Source organism: Podarcis erhardii, assembly GCF_964252035.2.
Source record: "Podarcis erhardii genome assembly, chromosome: 3".
NCBI lineage: Eukaryota > Metazoa > Chordata > Lepidosauria > Squamata > Lacertidae > Podarcis > Podarcis erhardii.
The window spans coordinates 94,258,581-94,281,383 of record NC_138507.1 but is presented as its reverse complement, the minus strand read 5'-3'; the positions used below and the strand labels follow the sequence as shown (position 1 = coordinate 94,281,383).

The window sequence follows — 22,803 nt, the reverse complement described above, 5'->3', positions numbered from 1 at the left end:
AAAAATAAATAAATAATTGAAAGCATAGTTAGAATAGCAACAAATTGTGATTGCAGTGATGGCATAAGGTTTCCCTTTTCTTTGTTTTAAAAATGAAGCTCGCTTGAAAAGGAGGGTCCCTAGCTTAGAGGTGGAGCGTGCCCATTGGATGCAGAAGACCTCCCACCCCCCCCGCCCAGGTATCCTGATGGCTAGGGAAAACACTAATGGCAAGGTGTAGTCAGTGAAAGAGACTTGAATGATAACATGGAAAGCTATTTTGGTACTTGAAAGGAACTTGAAAGGCAACCTATTGGCACATGGGGAAACGGCTTCATTGCATGTGCTTTGAAATGAACGGTGTGGAATTATGTAACAAATTCTTTAAAACTGCAGCACAGACTGAGAGGGAAAATGGCAAAGACAGGTTATTTATTGGGACAGTGTGATTTTTGCAGCTGATGTTAAAGTTGCAAAACACGGGACAGAACAATGGAGAATTTCTGAAACAACAATGGGATATTAGCTCTGCCCAAGGCATGATGGAGAACAGCAGCAACCAGGAAAAGATAGACATAACATTTTACAAGGACAGGAAGAAACATCATGGACAGAAAGATTGTCACATACAGGAAGAACAAGGACACAGTTTGAGTGCCTCACTTGTAGATTTATATATTATTTAATGTGTCAGTACGAATGGAAGTTATTAATATTGCAGTTGTTGTATAAGGGATTGTTATTTTGACTGGAGTGTAATTGAAATTAATAAGATTCTGGAGTGCAGAAATAAAGTAAATCATGAAACCATCAATTCTAGCATGCAGGCGGCCACCTAAATTATATAATTTGGTATTTGAATGATTGGTATTAGTAATTGTATTATAATTTGGCATTGTTATAGTGAGGCTATTATTGGAATGTAATTGAAAACTAATAAAAATTATTATCAAAAAAATTGCAGCACAGTGATTGCTGCTGAATAACATTGTTTTTGCAGGAAACTGAACTGCAGCAGAACAAGAACAACACTGCATGTGATGCATGTATGCATGTGCGTTAGAACGGAAACTGATACCTTACATCCCTAGTTATAACTCAACTAATATTCCTTGGACACTCACATTCCAGCATTCATTTTTACCCACCTTTCTTCATTGTGTATCTTTTTCTATCAATCTCCAGTGTCTTTTTAGTTATGCCACTTGTGCCTAATTCCAAAGTCTCACAGAAATTCTCACCTTGTTTTAGTGACAGTTAACTCTACACAAAGAGCTCAGGGTCACAGAGTCCCCTCATAGAGTAACTAATTTATCCTGAAAAGGCATGATTGCTTTAAAGCACAGTATAGAAGCATAAAAGGTCTGAGGACACTAATGGTCATAACAGTGTGCTCTTGTGTTCTGACACCTGTCTGCTTGAGGCATAAAAAGTCCTTCATGGCAGTTTAAGAAATGGTGTATGTTTGTGAAGCCACTCTTATTGTGTTTTGGGGGTAGATCAGGGGTCAGCAAGGTTTACCTCATCTGGGCTGATTCACTCTAGCGGAGATCCCTCCGTGGGCCACAATTTTTGGCATCTGTGTCTGCGCAGACACAATTTTCGGTGCCTGAGCATGCGCAGATGTGATTTCCGGCACCATGTAAGTGAGTCCCCGCGCCGCGCTGGTTTAGCACAGCGTGCAGGGACTCGCCGAGCAGGCAGCTTGGCTCGGGGCAGCTCGGGGGCTGGTTAAACAACCCCCGTGGGCCGTTTGTGGCCCATGGGCCTTGGGTTGCCTACCCCTGGGGTAGATCAATCCCATATTCAAAAAGGTTGAAATGCTTATGTTTAAGGGCTTGATTAATTACTCCATCATTTGCCAACAACTTTGGGCCAGTGGAGACATTTTGAATTTTGATAGTGCTGTAGGTGCTACTCACAAGATGGCCATCATGGGTTGTGTGGCCACAAAATGGCTGCCACATCTAAAAGAGCAGAAAAAGAGACAGGACCACAAAATGCTATAGCCAGGCCCCTACATCTGCCACTCCAACACCCGTTCACATTGAGAAGCTCTTTGCATCTTGGTATCCTATGAAATGTTGCCATGTTCAAGGAGAGCCTGGACCTGGAACCAAACTGGAAGAGCAAACATTCATTCACACACTGTGGATTTATGAGGGGGTATTCACTGAGACCTTTTGGGTGCACTGTAGCAGGTACTTGTGGGCATATTGGTACCTGCAGGCACCATGTTGACAAGCTCTGAATTATTAACATTGGTGGAGCCTCACAAACTGCAGAAGCGCAATGCCGTCCAATGGGGTGACAAGTCTTGCTCAGATTATCTTTCTCAGGCAGGGCACCTGGGATTTTATCAGCCATGTGGCAAGCAGAAAAGATCATCTCACACCAAGGAGGTGAAACGATGTAGGAATATAATCAATTCCTAGAGTGGTTTAACAATCTGGGAACTCTGGGAATTATAGTCCTGAGGGGGGCGGGAAGAGGGGTCTCCTGACAACTCTCAAGAGCCTAGTTCCAGAATTCTTTGGGGGGAAGCCTAGCTCCAGAATTCTTTGGGGGGAAGCCATGGCTGTTTAAAGTGGCATCATAGTGCTTTAAATGTAGTGTGTAAATGTGGACAGAGTTCCTGGAGGGGCTGCCACTGAAGTAACGCAATAGTGGGCCTCGCTTTCTGACCTATTCAGTGCTGCTCGGAATTGGAATATGAGTTTGTGGTTCTCACATGCTTGTTTGTTTTCTGACAAAACAACATCTAATTTTGTGCCATGCGTCCTGTTTTCCTCTCACTAAAGGGACCCTCTATTATAAGAAGGGAGAGAAGGGGGCCTTTAGGACCCAGACGGCAGAATGAGCAAGTACACAAGATGTCACCTGGCCACAGTCTTGCCAACCATGGGGAAGATACATTCTATTTTGGTTTAAAATAACAGCCCTGATGTCAAAACTAGCATGTGCAAATTATATGCAAATATATGTCTTCTTTTGCTTTCTCTCTCTCTCTCTCTCTCTCTCTCTCTCTCTCTCTCTCTCTCTGCTGCCTGACTCTGCCTTTCCACGGCCATCTCTTTGAACACATGGAATGTGCACAGCCCTGAGCTACAGCCAACCCAACACTTCAGAGGGGCGTTACGTGATTTATTTATTAGCAACAATGGATTCTTTTCATAATTCAAGTGTGCGCTCAATTATTTATTTCTCCTCTAAATAGGGAAAGGATCGTCAATATTTGATGGCTCCAGCTTCCCTAGCTCCCACGGCATTTACTAGGACTCTCCTTGTTCCTGGTACATTTCATGGACACTGGCAAACAGGAGGATCCACAGGAGCTGCAAAAAGCTTTAAAATCTGTTAAAAGAGGATTGGACAAATTCATGGAGGAGAGGGCTCTCGGTGGCTACTGGGAATGATGGCTTTGCTCTGCCTTGAGAGCCAGTAATGTTTATTTTCAGGGAACTCTGGGAACTGTAGCTCTGTTAGGGCGTCTCTTAACAACTCTCAGCACCCTTAACAGACTCAGGTTCCTTTGATGGGGTTGGGGGAAGAGCCATGACTAGGCAATCCATCCATCTCAAACCTTCACTGGCATATAGACAAAACTCCGAAAGGTTCAGTACAGTAAAACCACTCAGCAAAATCTACATCTAACAGTTAAAACACTGCTATATAATATTCACGAATCCTCATTGTGTGTTACAGAAACCTGGCTACTATCTCCATCTTATCCCCATCCTGAGGAACCCATCCACTAGGAAGGTTACCTTACATTTGTCTGAGAGCCACTCCTTGCCAACAACCAACTGATTAATGAACATAGTTCGAATTGTGTGATACAAGAGGTAGTGCAAGAGAACATGCACGACTGGTTCTATATCATTCAGTCCACAGGGGCATAGTCTTTCTGTGAGGAGTATTTTCTGGACTCCTCCCTCTAGAGGTAGCGCATTAAGTCTCACTAGCATGTACGCCCTGTGTTGATTTGGGTTGGTCAAATGGGAGAGATAAATTGCTGTTGGCTATTCACACTGCACCATTCCCAGACATGCACAGTGACTATTCCTGATTTGGCTACTAAGTTCTTGAAATTCGTTGTCTAACAATCTACGTTTAATGATCTCAAATGCAGCCTTTTCTGATAACCAGTACAGGGAGTCTAATGAGATTCCTATCGGTTTAATTTTGTTCTCAATCCCTCTTAACCCTCCTGATGATTGGCATTCAGCTAACATAGCCGCAACAAGACTATTAGATTCAGATCTGTAATGCAGCCGAAACTAGTCAACATGGTATTGTAGTGCTTTAAATGTCTAGGGTGAATGTGGTCAGGGTCTGTATGCTGAGGTGAGCCACTCCCATGGTTCTCTCATTCTTTTCTTTCTTTCTTAATTTTTTATTTTATTTTGACAAAGTAATAATCATAAATGAATAAGAATAAAAATGTGCACCCCAACCACCAAGACCATTCCATTGTAACTATCCAACCTCCCAAAATTTCAACACCTCTTGTGACAGTTTGATCCCTTTCTGTTTTAACAGTACAAATTCTACAAACACCCTCCATATCTCCTCAAAATCATTTCTCCTGCATATTCCCCATCTTATCTTAATAGCACGATGATTTATCATTAATAGCTATATCCCATAATATTCCATATATATTCCATATATATTCATAATATATAATATTCTGCTTGCCCCTTCCACTTCCTAGCTATAATGCGTGCAGCTGTCAATAAATCTGTGAGCAAGTCTATAGCCTGCCAACCTTCCACCCTATCGTAAATTGATAATAATGCTACCTCTGGACTTTCAGTCAGCTTTAACCCAGTAATTTCTGTTATCTCCTTAAACACCCTTCGCCAGAAATATTGTACATATTTACACCCCCACCACATGTGAATATAATTCCCTGTTTCCTGGCATCTCCTCCAACATAACACCAAATATTCCCTATTTATTTGATTTAATCTGACTGGTGTTAAATACCATCTCCAAACTAATTTATAATAGTTTTCTTTTATTCTTATAGACAACATTATCAATATGCATTTCACCTCCTTCTCTCCCCACCCGCTGCCACTGCTCCAGCCTTTTTGCCTTGCACACACCCATTTTATTTTATTTTATTGCATTCCCCCCTATTTCTCTCCCTCTGGGCTTCTTCCCCGAGCTGCTGAGAGACATAAGGACACAAAAGTCATATGCTGTTGCCGTGGTTGCAGCATTGCTGGGAAGCCAGGGTTCAAATCCCCACTGAGCCATGAAGCTCTCTGTGTGACCTTGGGCCAGTCACTGTCTCTTAGCCTAACTTACCCTCACAGGGGTTGTCGTGAGGGTAAAATGGTGAGGGGGGAGAACCATGGGTGGTGCCTTGTGCTCCCTGGGGGGAAAGCCAGATATAAATGTGCAAATAAATAATATAATATAATTGGTTCCCAATCCCTAATTTAAATCAGTGCATCCTGCTTTGAATTCTCTGCTGCTATTCTAGACTGTCTTTAGGAACAGTCCAATTCTAGAAGCCTTATCTACAAGAGATGCATGAAATTTGCTCCCTGCACATTAAAAGGTATTGGTCCATTAACTGTAGCAAAGACTGCAATACCCATTTGACCAGCAGTCCATCTCAAAAAGATTAATACAAATAAAAAAAAATAAAAAGTGAACTTGTAAATCAGCAGATATTTAGGTGGTTATATCATCTATAGTGGAAGGAGTGTGGGGAGAAGAGGAGAGAAAAATAAAATATTTCGGCTTTCCCCTTTCTAACCCAAAGCATGGTTTGCTATCATGTTCCAAAAGAAAGAAAAATAAAAGACATCTGCTAAATAATGTGGTTGGAAAAGATTCCTCTAAATAATGCAAACCTAAAGAGCACCGATGTATTTTCTTACAAAATGACATAAACCTCGGTGGGTGATGCACAGCCTGGACTATATATAAAGCCAGCTCAGTCAAGTAGAAGTCCCCTTGGGCCTGTGGTGGAAACTTGCCTTTCCCAAATACGTTGAACACACAAGCCCAAGGCTGAAATGCAGGATTGCTGAGATCAGGGCTATTCTGGTGCAGACAAGTTATGCACTGCTGATAGGGGAGGATTAATGAGCCAGTCTGCTCATCCGTTGCAATTAGAAACAACACACTGGAACTATTCTGGGGCTGTTTCTGCGCCGAGAACGACAGCTTATCAGAGCCCAGCCTCTTGTAGGCCTCCATGGAAAATGAGGCGAGTTATAAATATAGGGTAATCAAACTGGGAGCAGAATCATACATGCCGCTCTTTGTTTATCGAGGCAAAGGGCTGTTTCTTAGCAGTCACGGAACAATGTTCATAAAGGATAGAATGAGGGAGCAGCCATAGCAGTATTTTTTGTCTCTCTTTATCAAGAAGCTCAGGTTGTCCGGGTATTGTTTACCCACAGAGGGTGTGCAACAGCTCACAGCTCAGTGGCAAGAGCAACTGATTCAGCTGAAGAAGATCCCAGATTCAATTCCCAGCACTGACATGGAGAGGTCTGTGGCCTCAGAACCTGGAGGTTTCATATTGCCACCATGGCTAGAAGCATTTCCCTTCTTTATCTACAATCTCCTTTTAAATCCTCACAGAATCAGAGAATAGTGTCGGAAGGGGTCCCAAGGGTCATCTAGCCCAACCCCAGCAGGAACTTCCTAAACTAGTATCACCACACCTTGTTGCAGTCGGTTCCATCAGTTAGGAATCTAGGAAGCTGCCTTATACTGAGACAGACCATTGCTCCACCTAGCTCAATGTTGTCCACCCTGACAGAAACCGTCCTCATGAACTTCCCATGGTATTCAGAGTCTGCCAATGGATTAGAATTACATTTGGAAGATTCTGGAAATTTGCAACCTAAAAAATGCACACCACTGAGTGCTTAAGAGGTATGTGGTCCCTTACTATTGGCCAAGTTACATACACATAAAAAGACACTGTAAATATAACCATTGTAAAATTTGGGAGAGCAGCAACAGAAACCCTTTCCTTTTTACGCTTTCTGAAATTTAGTCTACGTGCTGTTAAGCATACGCTTAACAAATTGTTGAATGAAATGTGCACTTTGTATTTTAGTTATTATGATATAGAGGCATGTGCTAAGTTTAATGGGTTGTGCTCAATGTTAGTCATACTCAGCAGAAACCCGCTGAAATTAATGGACATGACTAACATACGTGCATCAATTTCAGTGGGTCAAGTTCCAGTAGAATGGAGCTTGATGCAGTCCAATATTTATAACTTTTTCAGGATGGGTACAAAGAATGGGAGAAGTAGCCCTAGAAATTAGGCAGCTCATTTTAGTCGAATGTTCTCTCATCATTTTTTCCTGAAACTTGCGGCCATCTACTTGCGGCCCTTCTTTGTATTAACAAAATTCATTGAGGAGAAACAAAACCCAGGCAGAAAGTCTACTAATGTTCAGAGAAAGCAAAAATAATCAATCCTTGTATAAAAATAGTTTAATAAAGGCATAAAATTTCAAGAAAATATATGTATAGTAACAACATTGTTGAGTAAAAGTGCACAGCAATTTACACATCTGGGGTCAATATACACAGTGTTCTTTTGACACACCTCACTTCACTTTATTCTGCCTGTACAGAATTTGATCTGAAGCAGTGGGGTGGGGAGCCTTCACTGCAGTACAAAAATCCCACAAAGGTCATCTAACTGGAACATCTCTCTAATCATTCCAAATTCATACTAATAGGAGGCACAATTCACTGGGAAGTTCTTCAGCATGCTCCATTGAAATGAACGGAAACTGCATAAAAGCACTCATTATAATGGCACGAGCAGCAGAACTTTACCATGGATTATATCCAAGCTTTGGACTGGCAAAGGGAGCAAAGACTAGCTTATCTAAGTGAGAGATCAGTGATAAATGCCCACTTTATAAGCCGCATCTCACACTGATGTGACTATGGCCAAAAAAATAAAATAAGGCTGGGTGGGTAAATGAAGTTAGCTGTAGCTCAAACACAAAAAACTATTCAAAAGCAAAAGGAACTGGACACCAAAAGGCCTTTTCCATGTGGGTGTTAAAATTAGTCAGCGAACTAATGGAGGAATGGGGAAAGCAAGGCTCTGCAGCATTTTCCATGGAATGGATTGTTACAGAGCCTCCATTCTGCTTCTATCTTGCTGTTTCCCCAATTGAAATTCTAGCAAATGCAATTGAATCATGTTTTTTTTTTAATGTGGAAAATGCTCCAAGTGGTGCAAAACGGTAATTGGTTAGCAGGCTGCTGACCAAGAGGAAATCCCACGTTACTGAGGAAATCCCTCATGTTACTGATTCATCTCTTAATTCTTAAAATGGAGGCATGGATACCTCCTAGGGCTGCCATATTTTGAAGAGCAAAAAAAGAGGACGCTATGACGAGTCTCATTTTAAATACCCCTACTATATGTAGGCTATAGAAGCTGTGATATATTGCTGAGGGGAACTGGAGAAGAGAAGAAGAAAGCAAGTCTTCAACCGCCAGTTATGCCTATGTCTCATCCAGAAAGTATACCTTCAACATTCAAGCATATGGACTATATGCTTTGAAATTCTCCCTTCAGGTATGCGGACAACTAGGGATCAGTGCATGTGCTTGGCAAGTGTTAGCGATGTGTGAAAAACCACTAGCTAAAAACCCTAGGTGAATGTAGCCTACAATAATCAATATTTTCCCTACCTAGCTATCTAATCAACCCTTGCTCCACATATACTCATCACAAAAATAGCAGCTCTCTGGAAAATGCTGGAGTTGGCAACTTGCAGAATAAACCAGCAGTGAAAAAGGAGAATGGGAGCAATATAAAATTGACCAAAAATGGGATTGGACGTCTGTACTAAAGAATACTCAAGGCCTGTTTAAGACCGCATGGGAGCCACGAAAGCAGCATTCACCAGTGTGCCCCGTAGCTGCCATCTCGTATGAGCATCTGGACACACATATGCAGTCTGGGCCAGGTGGATATGCTTGGGGTATGCCAATTCTACATGCAGATCAACTTGTTGCCCAGGCCCTTTCAGACAAGATGAACTTGGTCTGAATAAACCACGGTTTATCAGACTGAAAACAAGAGTTGTACTAACATGCATCCTCTTCCCTTTCTGTTGTGCATCTAGGACTTTTTTTAAAAAACTGCAATTTCTTATTAAGTCTGAGAAACTGTCCTTTAAGAAACCCCAGAAGGTAGGGTTAGGGAACCTGTGGTCCTCCAGATGTTGCCAGCTTCACTGCCCATCGCTCTTGACCATTGGCCAAGCTGGCAGGAGTTGGACTCTGAAGAACATTGGGATGACCACAGGTTCCTATCCCTGAGAGAAAGGGAGAAGGAAGTGTGTGGGCATCATACTCATTCTTTGTCCAACGAACCATGGTTTCACTGGACCAAGGCCATAGTTACATGCATCTAGATGAGATAGGAGCCACATGGAACATCTGCATGGCAAGTACTCCCCCCCCCTTGTGCCACAATCTGCCATCCCACCACCGAACCATGCCCTGCTGCTTCTTGCAAGTAGAAAGCTAACTACACAGGAGCGTTCACGAAAGAAATAAGGGAAAGGAGACACACGCACAATTTCTAAAACAGTTTTCATTTTTATAATCAAACTTTTTACATGAACAGAAAAACACACCAGTATTTTGTGCGAAAAAATATTTTAAATAAACTTTGCTTGTTCTTGATCTTTGTACATTCTGATATACATATTTAACAAGGTGTATGGCACTATAACCAGAATTGGTAAAAGGGAAAAAAATAATTGCTTTTGTTGTTGTTGTATACCTTCTTCTAAATCAAGCCAGCCACCTTTATGCTATTTAAAAATATTATTAATATTATTAATGGGCAGCCAGCTGTAACTGGTTTGAACACTCAAAATAAAGAACTCTTTCCATTACTCAAAACTATTATTGCACAAGAAGCCAGTAAAGGCATATGGCGTAAAATGGTCAAGTCCCTTGGTGTTAGCCTACCCCCAACCCCCAAATAGAAAAATAGTACCAGAAGATGAAACACAGCAAATAAAAAGATTTTCTCTAGTCAAGAGGGCGAGAAGGGATTTGCAGATAGTTTTAAGCTGCTCTGATTTTCTTTGCACCAGCAAGCATTTTGCTTAGGGTTTCTTTAGCAAAGCCTTTGCAAACTCAAGGCCGCCCGTGGGTTTTAGTTGTCTTTTCACTTTTTTATTTTGGCTGGTTGTATTTTATTTTGGGGGGAAAACATAGCTGTCTTCGGTCTATGAACCTGCACAGACTACTTAGTCATAATCTCTACAAGTAGCTGAATAACCAAAAAGGGAAGAAAAAAAATATATAGTGTCCAGTTTCTCTCTTACACGCATGGAGACTAAAACTGGTTTCTTCAAAGCATCCCCACATCATCCACCTTTCAAGAAGGGACTTCCAAAGGTATCTTGTCCAATGCTTGTGAAGTCCTTGTATTTTTAAAACCTTTTCTTCAAAAAGGTTCCTGTCCAAAGTTTTGTCTTATAATAAACCCTTCTCAATAAAGCTAAAAAGAAAAGAAAAAATGGGGGAAATCCAAGCTTTCCAAGTCCATGTCAAGTGAAGAATACGAACATCTTTTTTTAGTCACGTGCTTCTTTGCCATCAGACGACAGTCTCTACCCCAATCAGCTTTGGCGTGAGAATTCGCGGCGTGACTCCGTTGTTCAGATCTTCCTCAAACTCCAATAACTGCCCCATAAAATTAAGATTAGGAGAAATGATTGGTCGCTTGCCTTTGACAAACTTATAGGCATCAGTCATGGTCATTCGCGTGTGCTTCATAAGGTAAGCGATGACAATGGTGGCAGAGCGGGACACACCGGCCTGGCAGTGGATGAGGAGGCCTTTTCCACACTGGTGAGCTTCCTCTGGAAAAAAAAGCACAGAAATAAAACGTAAACATTCACTTCAGTGAGTGAAAGCCAGAGGTCAAGAGACCTGGGCTCCTAATGCATTCCTCAAAATAAGCAGCAGCCAGAGATTCACTCACTTAGAGTTGGGAAACCTACAGCCCCTGCAGAGGTTACTAGGCTAGAACCTCACCTATGCACCTAATTTCTCTCATTTGCAACTCGGAAGTGGCCAAAAATCATTGTGCCCCTCTCCCTTCCTAGATCTGTAGATTATTCTTGCTATTACCAATTCCAGGCTAATGCATTTTTAAAATACTGCTCTCCAGAGAAATGCACGTTTCTATGGACTCACACATTATATTATACATTTTGTACTTCTAACAATGTTGGACATGTAGAATATGCCACAAAACCAGCTCCTGACATCAGGGAGAATGTGCTCAAATGAACAGAATAAACAGTGGGTTTTGAAAACTAGGTGCATTGCCTCCAAATGATGTAAGGCTTTCACACCATAACAAGTGAACCCACAGATAGGACAAACTGGAGTATATGTTAGACATGCGATTGCCATCATTTGCAATATGCAAGTCCCACTTTTTTTTATACCACTTTGTTCATGCACATTTTTGGGGTGGTGTCTGGACCATGGGCACAATGGCCTCTGTTAGTGCACATTCTTCGTTCAACAACATAACACAACCATTGTGGAATGCCAGGGGGAGGGGGGAGCTTTAGATCTGGGAAACTGCAATTATATAATAAAACAAAAAGTGCTGATTTTATATTAAAACATAATGTCAAGGGGTGGAATGCACCTGTTCTGGGAGTATTTGTGTGTGTGCCCAGTTGGTGGGCATTGTCATTCAAATAGTGTGCGTGTGCCAGGTCTTGTGATCAATTGTGTGGGGCGGGACTTGCCTTCTCCCTCTCCCTCCCCCCAATATGTTATTCAAGTTGGCATCCTGGGTACACATTCACATTGATCTTCTCTTGAAACACAGGGAACAGCAAGAAGGAAAAATTAAGTGCTGCCTTAAGGGCAGGGAAAATCATTATTAGATAAATTCTGGGTGGCAGGTGTGGTTTATTCTACATGCCACAGGTGACCCTCCCCACACAAGCTTTTCTCCCAATAGCCCTTCTGATCTGGTAGGGGGAAAATATTCATCTTTTTTTTACACTCCAGCAAGTCATGTGTGCCTTTTATCCAAGGCTCACCTAAAGCCAGCTGAATTATGGAAACCACATAGAATCCAGAATTTTTGTTTCGAAACTGTTAAGTTTTTGTCATTCATGAGTTTTGCAAGGGCCAATTCACACATTAAGAGGCAGAAACCTGGGAATGCTGGGAAACCACATTTCCCCTGCAGCAAAACTCCAGTTCCTAATGTGTTGAGCATGTGCTTCTCCACATTTGCATATATCTTTAGCTGCATAAAAGGTGATGTGAAAGTGACCTTCAAAGTGACCTAAGCCAGGTGGATTGGTGGCCTGATCCAGCATGGCTTGTCTTACGGAACCAGACTGTTTTTCAGGTTGATTCTTGGAAAGGACACACGTTGATTTTCCACAGGCCTTCTGCGTTTATTTCAGCCTTCATAAAACCCTGCTTTGGGAGCAGGGAGAAAATCTATTTAAGACACCCAGATCTTTGCAGATCCAATTTAAACTGTCCCTAGGGCAAAGCTAAGCTCTGACTAGTTACTTAACAGAATATTTATCCTACTAAAAAGTCAAGACAAAGAAATATATGTTCATCAAACATGCAGGCATAGCTCTAGGCTATAGTTACCCAAGTGAAAAGGGGTGGGGTGTAAGAATTTAATTTAGATAGATAGATGATAGATAGATAGAATTGCCCATCGTATAGCCTTAAGTGGTATTTAAGAGACAGTCTGTAAAAGCATTGGTTAAAAAAGGACCAGTCAAGGGTAGACATTTTTTGCCCTCCATTTCATTGTCCTCCCATATTTATGACACAGTGGTAAAAGAAAGATGCAAAAAGGGACCAAGATTTCCAAAAAGACAACACTGGCTCTGCTTTCCGTTATTATGAACATCTGTCCTAAGCACAAGAAGGTATTAACAGTATGTTAAACAGGAAAAAATTCTGCGCCTCAAAACATTGAGCAAGCTTTTGAGTTCTCCAGAACTCTTCATCATTGTATTGTATGTCTATGCAAAGTCTATACAGGGTGTGGGTGGGAGAGAGAGAGAAAAAAAAGAACTTTAAAAGCTTGCTCACTATTTTTGTGATGTTTTGGTTGGTCCAAATAAAAGGTATTGCTCAACTGTGGATTTCAGAACTCTGGCACTGAGTAAACATTTTTGTCATGTGGTGAGATCAGTGACTTCAAGAGAGAAAGGCTTGCAATCTCCTTTGGTTGTGGTTAAAAGCAGTTAAATGTAAAAATGGATTGATACTAGATGAAAATTTGAAGTTATTATATGTGAAGATAAGAAATTAAGGGTAAACAAAGAGGGTATGGATTTGCTGAACTAATTATTAAATGGAATACAAAAAAGGGAGGTGTGAGGAAGTCATGAAAATAAGTAAATGAGTGGTAAGATAAGAGAAAGAGGGATTCATTTTTAACGGTTTTTATTTTTCTTTACTATTTTTTCTTTTTTGGTTATGCATCTTCTGTATTCTTTCTTTCATTATTTCTGTAACCTTTTTTCTTGTTGAAAAATTTGAATAAATATTATTTTTTAAAAAATAAATAAAAGCAGTTAAATTTTCAAATGGGAAAAATCCTGTAGTCGTATCTCTTACTGTAGTAGAATTTAGAATTAGTAATATCAGGTGGTACCTTTCTAGGAAGAAAGCCACAAAATCATTTTTCCCTGATTGCAAGGATAGGAAAACTGACTAAGAGCCACAGCAGATCAGCCCAAAGGCATCCTCCTTCGTACAGTGACTAATCAGATGCCTCTAGGAAGCCCCAGGCACGACATGCATGGGGGCAACTGGCTTCTCTCACTGCTGATCATAACAAAAGGTTTTTAGAGGCCTAATGCCTCTGAAACCAAAGGTAGCATACAGTTAGGGATGGGGAAAGAAGTTGTTCAGTCTGCTTTTCACAGCAGACTGATGTGATCCAGTGCTCCCGAAAGTGCAGGCAGATCAGAATGTAATCCCCTGTCGATTATGTACTCTTCTAGATGTTGCAGTGTAGCTTGTGTGCATATTATGAGCACAAAAATATAACTTTTGCGTGAGAGATACAAGTAAATTGCATATGTTACAGATTGGAGAAGCATTAAAAAGTGTGCATTTTGCATACAAAATGCATAAAATTTAAATGTGGATTATATCTATCATCTATCTATCTATCTATCTATCTATCTATCTATCTATCATCTCCATCACAGAACAAAATGAGCCTGTGTCTGAGCACCAGCAAGATTGAAATGAGAAAGAGTTAGGCTGTTCAATCCATCTCCTACATATAGCTGCTATGACTAGCAGTCATTGATAGCCTTATCTTCCACGAATTGGTAGATTCCTTCTTTTTAGAAATATTCACATTGGTGGCCATCGCCACATCTTCTGGCAGCAAAATCCCCTGGGGTGTTCATACAAACTGCTCACTGTCTATACTGTACAGTGGTACCTCAGGTTACAGATGCTTCAGGTTACAGACACTTCAGGTTACAGACTCCGCTAACCCAGAAATAGTACCTCAGGTTAAGAACTTTGCTTCAGGATGAGGACAGAAATTGTGAGGGGGGGTGCAGCGGCAGCGGGAGGCCCCATTAGCTAAAGTGGTACCTCAGGTTAAAAACGGTTTCAGGTTAAGAAAGGACCTCCGGAACGAATTAAGTTCTTAACCCGAGGTACCACTTTATGTCATAGGTGGAGGTGGAAGCAGGATCACACCCATTGCCCCACTCATAATGTCCACATGCTCCTAGATTCCTCCCCACTAATATCCACACATTTAATGCAATGCACCAATGAGTTGCCAACAGATTAATGCACTGCAGGTGTGACTGTGGACATGATCTTCCTGCCACCAGTACCCAATGGTTTGGCTTTTATGTCAGCCTACATTTCTCATTCCATCCTCCCTTTTGCAGCCACATTCCTACCCCCAAAGCCTCAATGTATAATTGAGGCTGCAGGGGTTTGCTGGGGGGCACTCGTTTCCATGCAATTTAATTCCAGGAAAAAGATCCATTTGCAGCCACCTTAACCAAGAAAATGATGGAAGTGAAGTGATGAAATTTTGGACGTTATACTGGCATACTGTTCTTTCCTGAAGAGAAGCACACGTGTGTGGAAAGGGCGTGGGAGGAGCAACATTGTCCAGTGACATTTGTTCTTGTGTCACGCCATGGCTACTGTTGGGAATGATGTTTAGTGTGACATGCTGGTATATCCATCAAAACACTGCTATTCCACAACAAGTACTGCAGTGTGCAGATGTGCTAGCTTTATAATCAGGAAAACAAACACAATATTCCCCATGTCCGAAGGCAGCCAAAGTGTGAATGTGAGAAACAGGTATTTTGCAAACATCTGGCTCATACGAGAATGGGCACTGTCAGCAGCTGCCCATCTAGCACGCCCCCTCCAGAAAACACAGGTGTGCTCCTGAAATCTTGCAAGTTTAAACACACATGCACATTGCAGAATCAGAGTTGGAAGGGACTGCCAAGGGTCATCTATTCCAACCCCCTGCAATGGGGGAATCTCTTGCCCATTGTGGGGCTTGAACCCACAACCCTGAGATTACAAGTCTCATTCTCTACCAACTGAGCTATCCCAGCGGTCATTATGCTGCATAATGTACAAAGAGGCCCAAAAAACGATAATAAAACATGGGAAGTGACCAGATTTCTTTGGCAGCACTGCCCTAGGCCGATGGAAAGTTCTGCAAGTGCCAAAATGCTCAGACAACAACACAACATGATAAAGCTGCTTCCCACCCCCTTGGGCAAAGATAATCAGTTCCACGCCTGTCAGCCTGGAACTAAATGCATTTGCGCCGCCAAAGCAGCCATGGCGGCCGTTTTGCTAGGATAGTTACCGATGAATTCAAAAGCCTCTTCGAAGTACTGCCTGAGATTCTGCTTGTTGCTGTCTGTGGCCGGCAGCCGCTTGTAGTTGAGCAAGCCTTTCTCGTAATGGTAGAGAGGGAGGTGAGTGGTGACGTTGATGACGTAGCCGATGTTCAGCCGCTGCATCTTCTCCAAGTCCTGAGCGTCGTGCTCATTGCCAAGAAACAAGAAGGGCAAGATGGGCGTGAGCTCGGCGTTCTCAATGTCTGGGGTGGTCGGGATGGACTGAGGTAGCGTGCAGGTCACTGCGGCAGCAGCACCGCCCCCTCCTCCGCCTTCGGGGCACTCTTGGAGTTGGAGGGAGTTGTCACAGAGGTTTTCGTGGTTCTGTTTAAAACTGCTGAGTCCACCTGCAGCACAGAGGGATTTTAAAAAGGAGAAGGTCAGGAACCTGAGATATTAATTACCGGTAGTTAGTATCATCATCATCATTGATATTTATATCCCACCCATCTACGCAAAGGAGCCCAGGCTGATAAGCACACGAATGATAAAATCTTGCAATTCCAATAGAATATATAATACTACAACAACAACAATAATAACAACAACTTATACCCCGCACATCTGGCTGGGTTTGCCCAGGCACTCTGGGCTGCTCCCAACAGAATATTAAAAACACAATAAAACATCAAACATTAAAAATTCCCTGAACAGGACTACCTTCAGATGTCTTCTAAAAGTCAGATAGTTGTTTATTTTCTTGACATTTGATAAGAGGGCGTTCTACAGGGCAGGCACCACTACCGAGAAGGCCCTCTGCCTGCTTCCTTGTAACCTCACTTCTCAGAGTGAGGGAACTGCCAGAAGTGCCCTCGGAGCTGGACCTCAGTATCCCAGCTGAACAATGGGAGTAGAGACACTCCTTCGGGTATACAGGGCCAAAGCCATTTAGGGATTTAAAGGGCCAGCACCAACACTTTGAATTGTGCTTGGAAACATACTGGGAGCCAATGTAGGAATTTCAGGACTGGTGTTATATGGTCTCAGCAGCCACTCCCAGTCATATAGATGCAGTCATCTACCGTATATGCAGAATGAGAAATATCTCTACTTGAAAGGCTTGTTGGAAGACGATGGTCTTCAGTAGATGGTCTTCAGTGATGGCACCTATGTGATATTTAACAGAGCGGAAATTCCAAAGGGTAGGGGAGGCAACTCAACACTAAAGTTCTGAGTGTAGAGCCTGGATAGCTCCGTTGGTTAGAACATGGAGCTGATGATACCAAGGATGCAGGTTCGATCCTGGTATGGGACAGTTGCATATTCCTGCATTGCAGGGGGTTGGACTATAGATGATCCTCAGTCCCTTCTATGATTTACCCATTAGATTTGGAGGTTTGCTTTCAATCAAACTCTAGGATCTCCTAAAGGCATCTGCAGAAGGCCCTCAACTTCCGAGTGTACTGATTGATTGGGTATGTAAGGGGTGAGATGAACTTTCTGGTATCCTGGTCCCCAAACTGTAGGGTGTTATACACTGGTAGCTAATTGGCACACAGAAAAAGTGGAATACTCCCAATACTTACCTGGGAATTGTAGTTTGTTTGTTTTTTTTTTTATAAATATTTATTAAGGTTTTTAAATATAAATGCACATAATAAACAATCTTACTTCTTTTACAACAATTTCAACACTTCTTTGGACTCCCTCACGTCTCCCGCTCCCATTTACATCGTTAAAATTTTTTTCCAAACAAATTATCAACTTGTTTACAATCTCATGTCCACTCATTCAAATATAATCTAGCACTTCTTCCAAAAAATTTTATATTTTCTTTAGTCTCACTTATCATCAAATTTAGATCTAGTTTAGTGGTGACCAGTTTTTTATAATCTAGCATCCTTCTTAACATTCAACCAAATTACAATGTTTTTGTGGGAATTGTAGTTTGTTAAGGATGCTGAGAGTTGTTAGGAGTCCTCTATTCCCAGAGGGGTTTAACAACCATTCCCTCTTTCTAGAGAATTCTAGTTCTGTCTCCTAACGACAATTAGAACCCTGGACAAACTACATTTCCCAGGATTATTTGGTGAAAGCCATGCTTGTTTAAAATGGCCTGCTTTAAATGTATAGTGCATACGCGGCCTCGCCTACATCCAATGATTTCAATGGGTCTACTCTGAGTCTTACTAGCAGTTGATATCACCCAATATATTTTAAGCATGCCTATTTTGAATGCACTCCAGTGACTGCTAAACTATTTTTCAAAACATAGTTTTTCAAACTTTAAACACACACACACAGTTGTGTTACATAGGTATTTTATAATTTTGTCACTTCCCAGATAGCACTTTTTTCAGATGCAGGAAAGGGGTAAATAAATAACCCCCCTCTCTAAATCTCTCAAATCAGGGAGATGATCCATTTAGATTCCACAATAACATTTTTGTTTTGCCTGTGAAATGGTAACACTCCTTACGTAGTTCCATAATTGATTATTCTGCTTCATAAAAGATGATTTCTCAAAGAGAGGACACTTGAAGCGTGAGGGGGGTTCAACCAACACACCCAAGACTGATACACTTTTTAAAAGAATATTGTCCTAACGTACTTTGGGATTTTCCAATCTGTTGTCTAACGCTGTTCCACAAAATCTGAAGAGAAAAACAGAAGCTTAAGAACTTTCTACACCTCGTTCTGAGATGACATCAGCTCAGGCTCCCCACCTGCCTGGTTTCCATGGCAATTACACAAAGACATACAATGACATCAGCTCGGCATGACATCAGCTCTTTGAGTGCAAACAATGCAAGAAGAGCTACTTTGTTTCAGGCCTTTTGGTACAACTGTGTTCTTGGGAGCCAGTGATGTAATGCTAACAGGTGGTTGGAGCAGCATTTGCCTAACAAGGAGGAGGAAAAATACAGCTATATCCCTTGTGTACACATGGGTGATTATAGGTTAAGCTTTCACTAACGGCATGCGAAATAAGGCACTAATGCAAGAGAAATGTAGTTTTATGCAAACTGACAAAGATAAGAGAAAATTGCAAGAAACAAAGACACCTTGTCTAAAAAGTGACGTAACTCTTGGAAAGAAGGTTGAAAAATAATAATAATTGCTTTTGGTAAAAGGCAAACTATGGCAGCTCAGAGTTGTTTTAGTAACAACTCTTTATATTCTGATCGTCTATAAGCCTATGTGCCAGAATAAAAACCTTTAGACATTCCAGCTAAGATCCCCCCAAACATAAGACACTTATATTTTATAACAACAACAACAACAATAATTTATTTGTACCCCACCCATCTAGCTGGGTTTCCCCAGCCACTCTGGGCAGCTTCCAACAAAGATTAAAAATACATTAAAATGTCGCACATTAAAAAATTCCCTGAACAGGGCTGCCTTCAGATGTCTTCTAAATGTCAGGTAGTTGTTTATCTCTTTGACATCTGATGGGAGGGCGTTTCACTTTAATAGAGATGCTTTTACACCATGTGAAATAATGAAACACCAACCGGTTATTTTAAGAGAGGAACACAAGGTAATAAGAACACAGGTAAAGAGGTGATGGACAGATTAGAGATCTGATTAACCTTTTGGCATTTTTGTTTGCTCGCTTATGAATCAGAAAAAGGCATTTCAGAAAGTTTGGCGTAAGTGAACTTGTTTTGCTTTGGGCTGCATCCAAGTCCTTTATGGTCCCTTTCCCCCAATTCAGAGCAAAGGTAGCTGGATAACTATTTTTACCTATGTCTTCCCTTATTACACAAGAAAGGTTAGTAGCATCAATAGATCACAACTCTGGCTTTAACCACAGCTGCAAACATTTTTTCTACTAACTCTCAGTGCTTATTTAACCATATCCAATTGTTCTTTTTGGAGGAAAGTAGGGTTGTCACTCCCCACACTGGAAGCCAGTGCAGCCTGGTCCATTAATGCTAAAGGGGCACAGGCCCAGTAGCCTCAGTTTACCCTCAGTCCGCCTCAACCTACCTGCCTGCCTGCTTACTTACTTACAAGCAGCCTGACAGCTTCCTCCTCTTTAGTTTCCGTGCTGAAACAAACTTTGTAAGAGCTCAGCAGGGAAGAGGATGGGGGAGAAGATTAGAATTAGTTGGCTCTGCCTGTCATTGGCTCCGACTCCCTCTACCCTTGGTTTCTGCCCTACTAGTCCCAATGGGCACCAGCCAATCGGGACAGAAGCTCCATCTCTTTAACAGCTGCAGGATGGCAAATTTCAATCTGCACAGACTTTCTTATCTCTATACTGTACCTGATTCATTTTCCTTGCTATGCAGCTCCTAAAAAAACCAGAGCCTCTGCCCAAAGAGAGGGAGCAACCTCTTCAGTACTTCCTAGAAATATAAGAGCATTTCCGACTTACAAAAATGTATTATTAGGGGAAATTTCTTGCAGAAAAATTGATGTTATTTTTCCTAACATTTGCATTTTTTGTGTACAATAAACACATTTCTTGCAAATCCAAAAGGAGTTTGATGGTTGCTGCAGGAGAGGGACTGCGAGGAACAACATGAGAGTGGTGTTTCTAAGACTAAGGTCAAACTGAAGCTCCCTTGTTCTTATTGCTTTAGGATGCTGCATGTTGTTTAAAGAATCTTGTTATATTTAAAGTATTGAAATATGGTTTTTGGGTAGGTAGTCATATTTATGTTTTGCTATGTTATTATGAATTATGAATTATTATTGAATTATGGTGCTGGAGGAGACTCTTGAGAGTCCCATGGACTGCAAGAAGATCAAACCTCTCCATTCTTAAGGAAATCAGCCCTGAGTGCTCACTGGAAGGACAGATCCTGAAGCTGAGACTCCAATACTTTGGCCACCTCATGAGTAGAGAAGACACCCTGGAAAAGACCCTGATGTTGGGAAAGATGGAGGGCACAAGGAGAAGGGGACAACAGAGGATGAGATGGTTGGATAGTGTTCTCGAAGCTACCAGCATGAGTTTGACCAAACTGCGGGAGGCAGTGGAGGACAGAAGTGCCTGGCGTGCTCTGGTCCATGGGGTCACAAAGAGTCAGACATGACTAAACGACTAAACAACAACGTTATTATGAAATGGTTTTTGTAGTGTTTGAAATGCATCCCTGCTTCTTTGTTGTGAGCCACTTTTAGCATGTTGTTGTTTTCTTGTAGAAAATTTGCATACAAATAAAATGAATGAATAAATGAATAAAAGACAAGTATGTTTCACATTGTTTTGAGAAGTGCAAATTAGGTAGGTTCACCTTGAAATGCAAAGTGAAATCAAATTTCTCCTCTCCCTCTACTAAAATGGCAAGCAAGCAAGGGAAAGTAGCCACCTTAAAAGGGATACCAGTATAAGAGGTAGCCAATAGTCAAGCCTAAGCCTATACAAAAACACCCTTTCCTAATTACAAAAAGCAAAGGGCCAGGAAAGTCACCAGCAACCATAATATGGGAGAGGGCAGGCGATTATGAACCATAGAAACTGATGAAGGGCAGCATATAAACATTTTAAATCAACAGTGCAGATTCCAAATTTCTATTTCAGGGAAGTGTACAACAGTAAATAGCAACAACATAAGCAGAAGTGAATAAAACAGAAACACAGAAGTACTATACACATTATTTTAAAAAACCTGGGTAAATAAGAATGCCTCAGCTACTGTCTAGCAGGCCTCCTTTCACCATACAGAGCAGGCCAGTCTTTAAACCCCCCTGGGGAAACCATACTGGTTGTTCAATGACCACCCCATTGTGACTTCCTACAAGGCAGAAGTGTGCCTCCTGCGGCCTAACCCTCTGTAGAGTCCTCCCTTGTGTAATTCATGAGTTAAGAGACTGTCGTGACCTTTAAACACTTCTGCTTTCCTGGACTCTTACCGTTTTTATTTTCGTTTCATTTCGTTTGGTACACCACTCTGTTTGATTTGAGATACACAGCTGCATTTTATTTCCCTCTTGCTTTTAAGGAAATTTCACTGGCGTGTATTGTTTTTATGCAAGCCACTTTTTGCATAAATAAAAATGAAAATCAATAAAATAAATAGAAATAGACATCTTTATTCTATTATTAAGGAGTATAACAATTGTATACCTACAGCAAAACGCTTGTGAACCAGGCATGTCTCTATAGGGAGGGCATCCTGCCTCGCTTATGGAGACATTCCTGGTTCACAAGCATTTTGTTACTTTAGATTTCCTGAATCCAGGGAGGGCTTCTTAAGGAGTGGTCTGACCACTGGCTTCCTTCAAGCAGGCAGGGACCATCTCCTCTCACAGGGAAGCATTAACCACCTCCCTGGTCCCAGCCGAGAGTGGCAAGAGTCCAGAGCACAAGGGGTCATCCTGAGTGATCCAAGCACCTTGTCTACATGCGCAAGCCTTACTAACTGAAACTCATCCGACACAACAGGACTAGAGAGTGCTCTGGACACCCCTTGAAATTAATCTGCTGTAGTAGCAGAGTCAGGATCCTGGGGGATGCAAACCATTTTCAAAATGCTTTGCAAACAAGCAAAAGATAAAATCTACCCGGGAAGGACTAAAGTTTATTTTTTAAATTGTTTTATTATAGGTTTTCTTGGGTTACAAGAAAATTACATACATTGTCTCTTTTCAGATGATAAAGTCCTTTATTCAGACCATTCCTATTCAATATGAGACTTTGATACTGTATACAGTACAGTTGTACCTCGGAAGTTGAATGCCTTGCAGCTCAGACATTTTGGCCCCTGAACGCTGCAAACCCGGAAGTGATTGTTCTCGTCTGCGAATGTTCTTTGGAACCTGAACATCTGGTGTGGTTTCCGCGGTTTCCAATTGGCTGCAGGAGCTTCCTGCAGCCAATCGGAAGCCGCACCTTGGTTTCCAAACATTTTGGAAGTCGAATGGACTTGTGGAACGGATTCTGTTCGACTTCCGAGGTATGACTGTA

General features: G+C 41.6%; 1 protein-coding gene across 3 annotated transcripts in view; it reads right to left on the bottom strand.

Moving 5' to 3' along the window:
• Window positions 1-7,446: 7,446 nt before the first annotated feature.
• The window catches only part of DUSP10 (dual specificity phosphatase 10), a 49,828-nt gene continuing 34,471 nt past the window's right edge, over window positions 7,447-22,803 (bottom strand). For all 3 annotated transcript variants that reach the window (XM_081857814.1, XM_081857816.1, XM_081857815.1), the window contains exons 3-4: window positions 15,905-16,285; window positions 7,447-10,880 (exon numbers count right to left, since the gene is read on the bottom strand). In XM_081857814.1, the coding sequence (XP_081713940.1) occupies window positions 10,615-10,880; window positions 15,905-16,285 (647 nt within the window). In that variant the 3' untranslated portion in view covers window positions 7,447-10,614. The remainder of the gene's footprint in view (window positions 10,881-15,904; window positions 16,286-22,803) is intronic.